This window comes from Oreochromis aureus, linkage group 18 (assembly GCF_013358895.1).
Source record: "Oreochromis aureus strain Israel breed Guangdong linkage group 18, ZZ_aureus, whole genome shotgun sequence".
NCBI classification, from domain to species: Eukaryota; Metazoa; Chordata; class Actinopteri; order Cichliformes; family Cichlidae; genus Oreochromis; species Oreochromis aureus.
In genome coordinates, this window is record NC_052959.1 from 31,209,906 (window position 1) to 31,225,660 (window position 15,755).

The 15,755-nt window shown below is 40.6% G+C and overlaps 1 protein-coding gene across 1 annotated transcript in view; it reads right to left on the reverse strand.

Annotated features, from left to right (window-relative positions):
• The window catches only part of myo10 (myosin X), a 128,416-nt gene that overhangs the window by 43,373 nt on the left and 69,288 nt on the right, over nt 1-15,755 (reverse strand). The window contains exons 4-10 of the mRNA XM_031735163.2: nt 15,240-15,427; nt 2,498-2,632; nt 2,273-2,397; nt 1,705-1,718; nt 1,326-1,410; nt 1,036-1,139; nt 429-558 (exon numbers count right to left, since the gene is read on the reverse strand). Coding sequence (XP_031591023.1) covers nt 429-558; nt 1,036-1,139; nt 1,326-1,410; nt 1,705-1,718; nt 2,273-2,397; nt 2,498-2,632; nt 15,240-15,427 — 781 coding nt within the window. The remainder of the gene's footprint in view (nt 1-428; nt 559-1,035; nt 1,140-1,325; nt 1,411-1,704; nt 1,719-2,272; nt 2,398-2,497; nt 2,633-15,239; nt 15,428-15,755) is intronic.

Genomic DNA, 15,755 nt, shown 5'->3' on the forward strand with positions numbered 1-15,755 from the left:
GCCTTTAATCAACCCAAAGGTGAAGTCACAGTGAAAGCAGATGAAAGTTTAAAAACAGTCAGAAATTAAAGTTTTAACATGCTGAGACAAAGTTAATTATGGCTTAGATCCTCAGTTTGTTTCTGAAGTCTGAATATTTTACTCTGAATGAAAAGTTTTCAAGGAAAGTGAAACCGAACTAATGACCAGCTGTGGAAGTATTTAGTTCTAATCTTCCCAAACAAACACTTTAAACATTCTGTTTGTGAGTTTTTTAAAAAAAGAGCCATTTCCCAGTTCTTTGTTTCAGACGTGGTTAAGTTTAATCATGAGAACTACTTTGCTGACAACAGTGCCAGACTTATGTGTTTGTAGGACCACAATTAGCTCACCAAAGTTCATTGTAACCATATGAAGAAAACTGTGTGGAAGGGAAGGGTAAACTCTACCTGATTTGGAGGAAATCTGAGCCCCTCCGGCCGTCACGAACTCGATGTTCCCTGTGTGGAGGATCCCAGCCAGGAGGCGCAGGATCTCGTTGATGTTCTCCTCTGTAAATTGCATCGTTCGCATGGCGTTCTGGGAACCGCAAACACACAAGGAGAAAAGAATGGATGAAAACCTCAGGTCGCCTCTGGTGGCCTCATGTTGAAATTCTCACCAGCTGATTTTGTTTCTTTTGGGTGGAAGTTGCTGTTAGACACAATCCGTCCTGAGAAGCTGAAAGGACTTTAGGGCGTTCTTTGAGGTTTGGACTGATTTAAAGCCATAAGTCTGATGCTTTGGTTTGGCAGCAGTAATTTCAGCTTTCAGTCACCGGGATGAAAAGTTTCTTACTCTGACTTATGATTATGAATCATCAGCACCATACAGAAATACCATTTGTGTCAAACTATGAGGGAAATGGAAAAGTATGTGCAGTCTGTGCGTTCTACCTTTTTGCCACATTTTAAATTTGACCAAAATCAAATGTTTTGGAACACAACACATACAGTAAAGTGCAAATAACTGTTACTTTTAGCCTTAAATCAGTAAATGCAACATAATCTCGCGCACCAGAACATCCTGAAAAGCGCCCTTGTCGTTGATTGTCTTGTCGTCCTGGCAGCTGGACTGTCTCAGGTAGTGATAGCTGTCAGGATGTGTCAACCCGAACGCCTCTGCAGACACACAGAAACACACAAAAACACACAAATTACAACATCTATGACACATTTGAACCACGTTAGCTTTCTGCTCTTTCTGTGCCTGAAGTCTGTTTGTACTGACTCATAACTTCATCTGTGTTAAACTTCCTACTTAAATGCTCATTAAATTATATGATGATGTTTTTTCCCCTCCTTCACCTCTGTGCTGGTTGTTGGTTCCTGCTAATATGGCGTAGAAAATGTGGTAGTTTCTCTCCCCTGGGTTCTGCCTGACCACTCGGTTCTGCAGAGGAAGAGGAGAGTTAATATACATCTTCACATCAAAACTAATGCTAATTTTCAGATTTTACCAAACACAGAGAACAGCAGCCTTGGTTAGTTTAAACTTCTAAATCTGAACCCAAAGATGGCGTGCATTTACAACAAGATAACAAAAAACTCCATGGAGCTGCTTGCCCCTCCCTTCTTTACAAACATATTTCACAAAGTGAAAATGTAGTGAAAACCAGCGGCCTCCAGCACTCCTGATTCAAATGTAATCACGGATTTGGTGGGAGGAAGAAAGAAGAACACTCACCTTTTCTAAGAGGTCTGCAGCCACAAAAGTGTCAAGTGTCAAGGCACAAAACAGTTAAACAAGCCTGCACGCACAACTGCTGACAGAATTCTGCAGAAATGTTCAAATAGGACAACTTAAGCAAAGACCAGCATTAAAATTTATTACAAATGTTATCAATTCTGTGTTTACCAGCCAGTTAAACGTTGTCTGAATTGTAGCTGGACCTTTAAGTAAACTTTCAAAACACATGTGAACACATAAACACATAAATAAAGATGAAGGAAAAACAAAAAAAAACAGTCAAATCAGTTTTATTCTAAATTCTAAAAAGTGGTTATTATGACTAATTTATATACTCTTTGTAATCCATGTTACTATCCTCGTGCTCCTAATGAAGGATTTGTGCTAATAAATGAACAGGAAGCTGTGGCTCTCTCTTGCTTGCTGTACTTTGCATATTTTTACCCTTGACAGCGATTTTGCTAACCCCTTAAAGCATGGCCTTCTTTTATTCTAAGCCTGCGTAGGAAATGAGCAGGGAAAGGAAGCGTAGGCCACTTAACATCAAGTAGGTTTTAAAGGATACAGTCGACAATTTTGCCTCCCTGGATGTTGCCTTTCTGGCTGAAATGCAGCTGGACGAACTTCCCAAATCGGCTGGAGTTGTTGTTGTACACAGTCTTGGCGTTCCCAAAGGCCTCCATGATGGGACTGTGGAGTGAAGAAAGGATGTGATCGTTAACCAGGAAAGCAATTGAGCCATTACCCCATAGCATCATGGAGTTAATTTGTAACGATAGGTGTAATTTACCTGCTCTCCAGCAGTGCCTCCTCCACATGTGACGTCTTGTCTCGGGATGATACTTCCAGCGAGTGTTGGCTCATAGCTGACAGGAACTTCAGGATCAGTTTGGTGCTTTCTGTTTTACCAGCGCCGCTCTCTCCACTGAGGGAAAGGAAAGAGAAATAAACACAATCATGAAGATGCCTCAGACATTAAGCAGTGATGTCATAAGAAGATTCATTTCATGGATTCCTTCAGCAGGTTTTAAATCACACTTATAGTTTGGGTTATATGTTAAATTTAATATTAGTGTTCCACACAGAGCTCACGGCATCGAGATGTTCAGGGGAAATATTCAAAACCCAACCACTAGATGGCGCACTGGGCACTGCTAACTGACTTAGGATCCCTGGCTCATGTATTGAATCAGGTCAATGAATCAAATCACACATGAAACTCAATATCATAAAAATAAGAAGTGAATAAACAGAATCTAAAGCCACTGGAAGCACGAACCACGACGGGATGAAAAACCTGATTCATGTTGGAAACAAAAACAGCAAAAAATGAGTAACTCATAGTTACAAATGGCTCCTTTTGCTTTTTCTAGCCCCACATTTTTACTCATGAACTCTACTACAGCATCTTTAGATGGTTAACACTAAGCCTCAAACAGAACAGCAGGTGGGTTTGACTTCTCTGCTCACAGACAGAACTGTGTGCTACAGGTGACCAGATCAGGGAAATCTACTCTCACTGATCGGTGAGCACCGAGGGTCAACAAAACTGTCTGACAGCAGCCACAATGAAGCACACAATTGAATGACCATTGCAACAATGATTAAGTTTAATTCTATAAATAGAGAAAAAGCATCAGTTAGTCATGGATAGTCATTCAACAGCTACAGTCCTTTCTAGTAACCCCACTTTATTTTACAGGCAGTGGCTGTGTGTATTTAAAGCAGCAAACTCCACAGCACTCAGAGCTGACATTTAAAACAGCCACTCTCCATGTGCTGTGGTGATGACTATGATTTTTGCATGTTAAACCACCTGACAAGCTTCATCTGCCTGAACCACAGTCACTTTCATCCCACTACAGGCTTGGTTTACACACCCACACACACACACCCACACCCACACACACACACAGGCATGGATACAATGATCCTGTAGGAACATTGTAATGTAGAAGACAGTCTGCAGGGCAAGAAATAGAAGTTTTCACTTGAACAACCTAGTGACATTTATCAGATGCCTGAGGGACATTAAACACAACACAACTAACAGAAATGGACAGAAAAGGGTGTAAAATCACCCAACATAATGTCCAGCTGCACCTCGACTGCTGTAATCGGTAACACAGCTTTCTTGTCAAACACAGCAGGATACCCTCACGCACATCACGGTGACATTTAACGTGAACCTGGCAACCCACAGCCAAACAGTGTGAGGTTTAGGCGAGTCACGTTAATAATCAACCTGAAAACGTAGACACCGAGAGTAACCCCCGACTGTTAGATTACTCCCCCCAAAATACATTATTCAACAGACACACTAAAGACCTGTAAGAAGATACACTTAGTGGTCATAAGTAAGACAACTACAGCAGTAACAGCTCCTCTGACCTTTTCTGGAAGCCTGGGAGAAAATCAGTTTGAAGGAAGCGTCCCAGTGATACTGTCAGGAAACAGAGCGTGCTAAGTAGACTGAAAAGAAATCCATGCAAGTCAGACTCACAATCAGAATATTTTATTACTCCCTGAGGAAATTATGTAGTTACAGTTGCTTCAACTTACAAAATATAACAAAATAGTTCTGATATATTTATTAATTGAGCTATTTGTATATGTTACTGGTAGGTAAAAGATGGATGCAGCTTGCAAGTCTGCGAAATAAATGTAGAATTGACCTAAACCTGCACTTTTAAAAATGACAAACAGGGGGCGACATCTCTGGATGCAAAAAGAAGTAAATGCATAGAAGTCTATGGAAAAATGACTCTCGGTTCTTTAGCACTGTGGCCTCAGTAAATGCTGATGAGTTTATGGGCTGGATTCATGAATGCAATATGAAGATAATTTGAATCATGAATTGCTCCCATCAGTATCCATGGGGATAATAAACCTTTAAAAGTTTATTCAAAAGGAAAGTAATCAAACTTTTTAAGCTCCCTTTAAAAAAAAAAGATCTGATTTGACTGGTGAGTCATGCAGTGTTTACATCCCACTGAACATTGAAATGAAAGCTCTGGCTTCCTCCCATTCATTTAGCCAGTAGATAGATGCCCAGAGGCATTTCCAAGATGGCTCCTGAGTTACAAGATTGCTTCTAGATTTGAGTGAAAATAATTTGAAAACCATTATCTTCAACATATCTTCAATGTGTTTTTGTTGGGTGGGAGCCTTAATTAAATGTCTGCGAGCCAAAATTCCTATGTGACTTAACCGTTGAGGAGGAAGCACCACAGCACGCTTGCTCGCCTTTGTTATGAAAACTTGTTTATGACACCTCAAAACATTTTTTTTTAAATGAGAGTTTCTCTCCCATCTGCAAACATTTGGTGACAGTAGATGGGACGTTATTTAGGAAGAAAACTCTTCATTTGGATAATGGCTGGGTGACTCCCCTTAGAGACATCACAATGTTTGACTTGTGGTTTTTCCTGCTGGTGAGTGGTAGCTCCTTCACCACTGATCAGACGTGTTTCGGTGTTCTGGTTTGCATGCAGGGAGGGAAAAAAGCCTGAAAGAAACTAAGGATGAGACTAAAAACATTTATGGATTTTTTTTAAAGCCTGAGATCAGCTACAGTAAGATTCTTCTTTTTAATTTTTTATTGTTTTTCTAGCTCATCGAAGCTAAATCAGGTTGAGAGTTCAGAACAAGGATGTTGTAACTTGGATATTATGTGCATTAAAACTGCCCAATAAACTTAGCTGACTGGGAAAAGGTCAATCAGCAACAGTTCTTGGGGGGCGGAGTCAGTTTTGCCACAAAAAAATTGGGAATTTAATCTTTTTTTTTCTTTTTTTGGTACAAAACTTTGAGACTGTTGAAAACTTCAAAGTGAATACATCTGCTTTAACTTTGTTTACTAAATAACTGATACATCAAAAAATTAGTTTTCACATTATCATCATCTGTGACCGACTTTCTTTCCTTCATTTAAAATAATCCTCTCAGAATTTGCACATTACCGAATAGGCAAAGACTTAGATTTAAAGGTCGATTAAAGTCCACTGCTCATAAGCCCACAATCCAAGCAGATAATACACAAATATTACAACACCTTGGAAACTAATTGGTTGCACACTTTATATAATGACACTGGCAGCAAATTGAGGAAATTCCACTTGAAGAGCGGCAGTGGGAAACATATGGACAGACTGCATTACAACAGATCGTCCTCTCGAGGCATTATGGTGGTTCAGAGGCCTGATGTACATACCACACAGTCACAGCACCATGAAAAACATTCATGCTCTTTACATCACCTCGCCTACCACTGACAGCTAATCTGATAACGCACAAATGTTCTTTGTTACCCGACAACTACACCGAGTGATCTGACAGCCATCTTGCTGAACTCCTCTTTTATTTGACATGTCTGAAGATGACTTTGCATGTGGGAAAGTGGAAAGATACCATCTCATTTATGTCTGAAGACTGCAAAACATTATCCAGACATTTAACTTTCTATTACAAATATTATGAGTGATTATCAGCTTAGGGATACCATCCATTTACACATGCATTTATTGCATTTTTTGGATCTATAAATTTAAAGTATTTTAAATTCAAATTATTTAGAGCATAAACTTCATAGCAACCTCCAGCTTGAAGGCACTTCTGCACTGACTTCACTTTTTGGACCTTAATGCTTTCAACTTTACTTTTATTGTTGGCATTTTAAAAAAGGTCTTTGTTGGTTTTAGGAAAAGTTTATGGTTTGGAGTACAGCGTTTTAGTTGATGAAATGTACAACCAGAAATAATGTTTAAACCTTATTTATGTGAAACTGCCTCAACAGAGTAGTGAGAGAACCTATTTGTGGACCATCTTTAAAAGCAGAGCTCCGTGGCAATGACAGCCTTGTTATTGTCTCTTGGACAGTACTTTGGGAAACACTGCTCGGTTTTGCTGAGTTTTATAAATAAAGTTGAACTTGTAGCAGGAGAGGCCACATCCTTAAAGTCAGTGTCACATTCCTGATGGACACAGAACAGGACTGGAGATAACATAAACTCTCTGGGTGACTTGCAATAACTCCTGACATGAACAGGCAGCGCATGAGTGTCGATGTTATGACAGAAGAGACTGCAGTTAAAAAAGGTGGAAAATGAAGTTTTACTGATTCAAATGGCAGATTGGCAGATCTCAGCAGTGCGTCTGACCAACAGCGAGTCAAACTTTAAAGGCTTTCACATGTGACTCTGAATAACTTCTATACAAATGGGCAAATCAGAAAAGGCCTGTTAAACGCAAGTCACCTAAAAGACTTCTGGCAGCGAGCCATCTTACCCAAACAAGAAAACACACACACACACATACACACACACACACACACAGATATCTTAGTGAGGACATCTAATTGACATAATGCTTTCCTAGCTGGTTACCCTAACCCTAGCTCTTAACTTAAACTTAACCATAACCTAATTGTAACCTTGACACTAAAACCACATTTTGAGTGTCAAACATGCCTTCAAACTCGTGAGGACCGGCTTGTCTGTTCTCACAAGTGACTGTTGGTCCCCACAAGTATAGTAACAGTCCAATTTTAGGTCCCCACAAAGATGCCTAAACAGGTACACACACACACACACACACACACACACACACACACACACACACACACACACACACACACACACACACACACACACACACACACACACACACACACACACACATACAGCACCCTGCTTTTGTACAAATCCCTGGCTCTCCTTGTGTTGTTGCCACCCAAGGCAAAAGCCCTCCCACAGGCAGGAAGGAGGGAGTCTTCAGCCGGGCGACTGATTGTGTTGGACGAACTGCCTCCACAGCTCTGGACCTCACTCAGACTCTTTGTACTGAGGCAAAGAGCCTCAGTTTCTGCTTGAGAGTGAAAGAGTTTCTGAGCAGGGAGGAGAAAACAAAAGAGAAAACAAATCTGTCTACACAAGTAATTTAATCTGGGAAATGTACTGGTTCTTTTCACTGGGACAAAAAGGTGAAATGTTCTCATCGATCGATAGCTGTTTTCATAAAAGAAGATTAAGATTAAATTACTTGTCGAGCTGGTGTGGAATGCACCATGTAAGGTTTGACGGGCACCTCTGCACGTCATGTCCTACACACTTACAGACTTCTGTGAATTCAACACATACTTGATTATATCTCACCCTGTCTATGCCTATTAACCCTTTTACAGTAAATAACTAGATCACATTGCATCATGGGGAGTTCAGATGGTCTCACACTCTATATTTATTATTTTATTGTTGTTTTTAATCTGCTGTGTCAGTTAGGGGTGTCCATAGGATCTGGAACATTTGCATTATTAAAGACAATGCTGAATTAACTGCACTTAACAATTTTGTCACTTTAAGTAAAAATCTTCTGAATTAAAAAAAGAAATAATGTGCAGCCAGAAATATTAGAACTTGAAACAACACTTAGAGGGAAATATTCTGTTTTAATGTCTTTAGTGAGTCCCTGTTCTTCCTCAATACACAGATTTATGAACAGGTGAGGACCTCCTTCATCTTCATGACACAAAGCCTCCAGTTTTAGGTTACTGCCAACATTGCACACTATAAAATGATAAGAAATGTGAATGTGTGAGTGACAAACGTGCACAGTTATTGTATATAAGTCTGATTTAATTATAGCATTAAATGGCATTTTCAAGAATTTATGAAAGAAATACTTGTTAGCAACAAAACAAAACACATGATTACCATTTGGAGTTGATAATAGGAAGATCCATTAAAAAAATGTGCCATTCATTACATAAAATTGTGGGTAATTTATAAATGGCAGCATCCAATAACACTGTTCCCAATGAATCCTTAAAAAGGTGTGAGAACACTGCATTAATAGAAAGTATATGAAGACAAAGCCATTTCCTGCTCTATACAGTCCATCTATGAACACATAAACTTTTGCATATTGACACTGTGCTGTTGTGCTGAGTGCTTTGTTGTGTGTGAACAGTTTGAGATTAGATGAGAGACGTGATGATAGGCTGACCAGACATCTGCAGATGGTGCAGTGGGAGCGAGGCTTAACTCAGGAAGTTTAGTCTGATTATCAGAGTGAAGTGGAGCCTAAGTGCAGCTAAGCCTGAGCTTAGACTGAAGTGCGACTCATGCTAAAAATCGAACCCTGTATAAGGGATTAGACCTTTTTCTTGCAGCCCAGCGTCAGACTGATGTCAAAATACCCACAGCTGAAGTTTTCAATCTGACTCAGACAGCTGTGCTGATCAAGTCTCTGCTGCTTACTTATCCAACAACGGACTGAGTTCAAGGTGTTTTTCTTCAGGCACTAATGCCCCCATAACAGCACCGCCTCTTACCCTACCAGTGTTTGCAACAGCCTTTACTTTCATGTGACACCAACCTCCTCCACAGCATCCAGGATCAGGTCACCAGTCCTGTCTGGATGTCCCCCACAAACGGTGAAGAATGATTAAAACCTTCCCCAGCTTTTAGAGCATCTTTAACGGGATGCCATGTGCATTTTAAGTTACCTGGGATATGCCATTATTTAACATGAAACTCATGAAAAGGCACTGATGCTTATTTCTATATGTAAACACTGATAAAACACAAACACCATAAAATTTCACATTTAGAAAACTGCTCGTCTCATGTTACACCTAAATCTGCACAGTTGGTTATGTTTCCTCTCCACCAGGCTCTCTTCCTTTGCTATGATCCACTCCTTCCTTTGGTCACATATTATGAGTCAGACACTCAGAGCAGGCGAAACAGAAAAATCCTGCTAAATCCCAAGAGAAACCCTCTCAGGTATGTTTTCATAAGGCTTTGCTGCAGGGCTTTTGTGACCCCAGATTCCTGAGTAATTAACAGGGCTGGAGACTATTGGGTTTGACCCGGCACCCACCTATGGGTCAGGAGGTCAGCCACAAACTGCTGGGGGAGGAACCTGTAGGCTGTGCAGAAAAACACCTCGACAGCTTTGCAATTTAAAAATTTGAGCCTTTCTAGACATTAAAAAAAAAGCGGCCCAACAAGCCAAAGTTTTTTGCAAATGAAAAAGTTTGATTGTATCGAAATTTCAGGCATGACTGTGCTTGCTTTTGTTTGTTTTTAAATGACAAACTTGTTCTGACTGTCGATTATTACAGTGTTCAAACACCCTGACTGTCTACATAATATAACCATTTGTAAACGTTGAACCATTAACATGAGTATTAATGAGCTGCCCTAACAGCCTCCACTCTTCTGACTTTAATCTTTCACTCACATGTTGGAACCTGCCTGCAAGGACTTGGTTTCATCCATAGCGTTAATGAGGTCCATCACTTCTACTGTGTGATAAGGTGTGTCACAGTCTGCATTCCAAGTTCATCCCAGTAGAGCTGGACAGGGTCAAGGTCAGTGTTTACTGCAGGTCAGTCAAGTCCTGTCCCGGCAGTAACCTCCATACATGCAAGCCTCAAAAACTGGGTACTGTACAAGGACTGAATTTATAGATGTCACCTGTTCATGTTCCATTTAGATTTAGATACAGACGTATATATTTAGATTTAGGGTGTGGTTGCTTTTAATACAATTATCTGATGAAGGCATGGCTTACTCTGCAACACTACAGTTGTAAGAATGCTACTGAGCCAACAATGAAAGCGGGTTCATATGAAATGGAGAGAATTAGCTTATAAAATGTGAATTAGAGGTCTGCATCTCCGGTTTATTGCTTTATTATCCAAACTTAAACCTGCCATGGTGGCATCTTTTGTGCACAGTGAGTGTTTGGAGGTTTTCCAGGATTTTCTTTGCTGGCAGTTGGGAAGGCATTTCTGCTGAAATCTGCAGCACCAGCTCAAAGGGGGCTTCCATTAAAACAATGTGGCTCGATGTAGGCAGGTACCCGCATAATTGAAAATGCAGAGTGGCATTTATGAGCATTAATGAGCAGATGGCCTTGTGTTAGAGCTGGCCTCTTCCTCCTCCTCCTTCTCCTCTTCCACTTATTTTACACCGGCTTCTGTTTCATTCGCCTCCCCCTGCCTGGATCTGATTACCCACAATTCCTAAATCCAGCGAGAGAAGCTTCCTGCCTCGCCTGAAAGTGCCAGCTTGCGATTTATAGCTCTTCTTCCTCCCTCTCTCTCTCTCTCTCTCTCTCACACACACACTATGAAGCGATCCTTTCTGTGTATGGGTGGAGGTGCTGGCATGTTACATGTTTTATGAGGGTCTGCACCGAGACCGCTTTGGTGACTTTGGGGGACCTGCAGGAGAAATGTGTGTGGGTGTCAGAGATCATTGTGAACCATGCCACGTACTGTGGCAGCTGGGCAGGACTTCAACTCTGTGTTAAAATGATCCTCCACCCAAAGTCTAACTTCAGGGTATCAAAAATACGACCTTTATGAGCCTGAAAACCTGCCTGTAAAAAGTCTGCAGTCGGCTCCGTCATGGAGGGAAACGACTGCGTCAGTGATCTGGTTTCAAGTACTGGTTGTCTCACTCTTTGCCACTGAAATGCATTTAAATTATCTTTTTAAATGCAAGTACAGTACAGTCCGTAATTCAGTTCACATTTAATTTGACCCAGTTCAACACACTGAAGCCAATCGGACGTGGTTAGAGATCACATATGAGATACAGGCGAGTGTTTCAACACTCAGGTCTTTCTTCACTGCCATGACTGACACTCATTAATAACTGCAGTTATCAAAAGACTTTTTGAACCATGATTGTTGCATGTGGAGCTTGTTAATTGGATCCTGTCCTGACTAATTAAATGATATCGTTCAATATATGATGTTGAATAACTCAGTGTTATTTTTGTTTGGTTACAGCGAGGACATCATGTGTTTTCAGTGACCACCACAGAGCATGACTAAAACAACCTCAGTTCTGATCCTCAGTCAAAAGGTTGGCCCACACAGCCGGCAGCGGCCCTCAGGAGAAACACAAGGTGGTTAAAAAAAAAAGTGGACGTTCTCTTCCCCTCCCTGCAATTATTCACAGCCTCACACATCCATCACTCAGAGTGGGGGGAGCGCCACCACTTCATGAACTCAGATGTGAAAGTATAAAAGCAGACAAATTCTGAGGTATTGATGCATTGGCAGATGGGGTTTAGAGGTGGGGGCGGCACAGTGGTGAGGTGGTTAGCACTGTCGCCTCACAGTCCAGGGTTTGAAACCAGTCTAGGACTTTTCTGTGTTTTCATGTTCTCTCTGTGTTTACGTGGGTTCTGCAGATACTCCAAGTACATTTTTTTAGCTTTTGAATTTTGTTTTAATTCAAAGATCGTCTTGCATTCAGAGTCCTGTTTGATTTTTACAGTTTCACATTTGAGAAAAATATATATCTATATGTGTTTTTCACAAAGCGCTGCCCAGTCTATAACCCTTAACCCTAAGTGTTTTATTCCTTTGCAAAGTTTAAAAGTCTACCTTCAGGGTAACAATTAGCAGCTAATTAGCAGCTCAGAGGCAGTAAAACACTCACAGAAAACAAACCCAGTGCTTAGAAGTAAAAGTCTTAAACTTCCCTGCCTGAGGGGTCCAAAAGAAAAAAAAACAGAAAGAAACTCTGGTGGTACTGTAGTTTAAAACAAGTTATTTAAGAATAATAATAAATTCTGTATGTAACCTTAAGTATATTGGTAAGTATAATGTCTAAGCATATAGTGGTCAGGCTGTCAGACGACAGTGTTTGAGGTCAAGCTCTTTCATTGTAATCGCCCTCATTTCCTATTTCGCAACATTGTAACCAGCTGAATTCTTAAGACAATGGAGTGCATAAAAAGCTGCAACATTGAACCTCAAAATATTCGGAATACGAAACCAACTGGAGTTAGAAGAAGATAATCAAGCAGTGCAGAGTGTACCTTGGAAAGCTCAGTGTGTCATTTACTCTATTTTAACAGACAGAAAACCATCAGGTTGTGTTTTAGCTGAGACAACAGCTAAAGGTCACGGCTGTGGTCTGCAGTCTGTCCTCTCTGGCCTGGATGACTTCACGTGCTGCTGCTGCTGTCATGGAAAAAACTACACAACTGAACTGTAGGCTTTATTTTTCTTTAAACTTTTCACATTCTGTGGTGAATTTATAAAGTTTCACAAGCTCTGTTCCCCTTTGTTAAAAATTTTCCACAGTTTTGTCCAATATACAAAAAACAACAAATGATTTTTCTTGAAAAGCAAAAGGTGATGAGGACAAACACAAAGCAGATCCACAGCAGCGATACGACTCGTTAACAAAGTGACAGCATTGTGTGGCTGTAATGCCACTACAACGTTTGTGTTTACGCCTCGCTCTGTGCACCATGGCACATGTTCTTCCCACTAACCAACATCCTGCCAGACAAAAGGCTTTCTGTGTCCCAAATACATCATCAGACCAGAAGACGACAGACAGAACACGTGAGATGAGACTGCACGCAGTGCACAAACACAGGGAAGTATTCCCATTCATTTTGTAAGTTAGGATTAAAAATGCTCATCTTTGGTTTTTTAATAAAAAAGCTTGAATGCATGTACAGAAACGAGGTTACTGGCACAGATCAAATGATGTGTTTACATGTGCTGCAGCAAAGTAAGCCAAAATCTGTTTCTATATGGAGCAACCATCGTTTTCATGTCTCTAGGCAGTTATTAAGTTTAATTATAAGCTTTTATGTTACTGGGACATAGAAATTAAATTTATAGAACGACTGATAAACCAACTGCAGCATAATAACTAGTGTCTCCATGGTGGAGCTGAACAGAGTGCCAGATGAAATGCTACCTCATGATCCAGGTGATGGGACACCAGCACCAGTGCAATGCAGACACCAGCACTGAACCGGCTCTTCCTCCTCTTTTAAGAGCCAACACACATTTTAAGAGATTCTTGTGTAGCATTACAAGCCAAATTTGGGGATGATTTTTATGGGAAGACATTGAGAGTGGACAGAATCTGTAGGCTGCATCTGCCAATTATTCCATTTCTTGTGAGATCTCCTCCCAACACACCAACATTATAAGTTTGGGCCCAACAGTGGCAGCTTTTGGAAAAGAAAAAAGGCTGAGAAAATGAGTCATGGTGAAAATTTCCACTTGACATTTTGGTTGATAAATCATGTGAGTGATGTGGATGTCATAGTGTCATAGAGATGTTTTGTGTGGTAGATGGTCAGGCCCTCAATGGTGATGACTACAGAGGTGCAACTTAAACCATCAGCAACACAGAGGCAATTAAACGTAATCGTTAATTAATGTTTCATTAATGTTTAATGCAAACAACAAAATCCCAGCTACTTAACTTTCTGCTTTCCCCACAAACTTAAACCAGTTCAAGTTTAAAGGAAACATGTGTGCCTCGTTATCCCCAACGCCAATTAAGCGAACCAAACAAGGCTGTAAACTAATGCCGGCTAATCCTAAGAAAACTGCAGCACTTTTGCCTGAAGCAGCAGACTGAGACTCTCCAAACGCGACACCTCTCCAGCACCATGTTTATTTTTTTCTGCTTCAGATACTAGCTCTAAACAGTCTTCAGTAATACGGGGATTTTAGTTTCCAAACTCTCAACACATTTTAATATGCTGTGTCTTGTAGATGAAAACATGACACACATTTCATAATGGAAGAAACAGAAATGTGAAGCTAGAATTTTAAGCTCTCAACTCTTGACTACGGCAGCTATTGAGCAAACTGTCACAGGAAAAGCTGATGGAGCTATTCTGGCTCAATAATCTCATATCAAAGCAATAATGTGTCCTACTCAAATAAGCACATGTGTCTAACACACAGTGTACCACCCTTTTTGTGCTCTTAATTTATTTGCTCATCTTTACAACTACTTTGCTGCCAACAACACAATGTTGCTACAGGAAGTTGAATGCCCACGTATTCAGGATACCTTGATGACCACTAACAACAATTCCCACGCACTCAAACTCAGACACAACTCCTGTATCCGTCCTTCACTAAATTAGCAGCCAAATATTATCATATCTGAGATACAAAAATAGCTCCTTGTTAACTTAGTAGGAAGAGAACGTCTGTGTGTGTCCGATAAAACAATGGAGCCACAGTCGACATGAAAGTTGTCCAACTGAAATCAAAGAGGAAGGATGTTGGGACGGAAAGGAGCAGAGAGAGGATGGCGATAGAAAGAGTGTGTGTGTGTGTGTGTGTGTGTGTGTGTGTGTGTGTGTGTGTGTGTGTGTGTGTGTGTGTGTGTGTGTGAGAGAGATCCTCAGAGGTGCAGCCAAAGCACTGAGGAGACTTGAAACCAGATGAAGGAGTTGGGTACACTGAGGGGGGCTATTCAAAGGACCAATAGGGATGCTTGATAAAAACCTCAGGCAAAAAATGGTGCCGATTTTATTCTAAATGTGAACCATCAGGTCTGCAAAACAATAACGAAATATTTAAAATATTCCAACTTTTCGCGCCACACTCTGCCCTCTAGTGGCCACTAGACTTTACATGAGTTTGTTTCAACTCCTTGCTTTGTCTTTATAAATCCATTAAAACTTCTGGAGATTCAAAAACAATCAAAATACATTCACAAAAATAGATCACACACCTGATCAGGACACACTGGTTCTGCAGCCTCTTCCACAGCGAGCGGTAGCACTCATTGGCGATGGCAAAGATGTGCGGGGAGATTTCACCGAGGTGGTGCTGACTGTACATCTCCACAGCGGGTCGGTCATACAGGCCAGGGAGCGGCTGGTAAGGGTTGACTGCTGCCAGGATGGAACCGATGTACGTCTGTGGACGAGTTAAATTATGAATAATTACGCAGACAGAAAGCAAATAAATCAAATTTCACTGAATGTTTTAAGTAGAGGTGAGAACAAAAGAGAAACGTGAAACAATACTAGCATGATGCATTACACGATAACAAGATTCAATGATTCTTCGATACTTCATACACCGATGAAAATATACTTATTAAAATACAGACATTTTTAATGCGTCAGTTCAATTAATAAGCCCCTATTGACCTTCTCTTCACTGTTCCCCAACTGTTTCATCTTCTCTGTTGCTAATTAGCCAAGTTCTGTTCATTTTATCTTCATTTGACTAACAAGCGCCA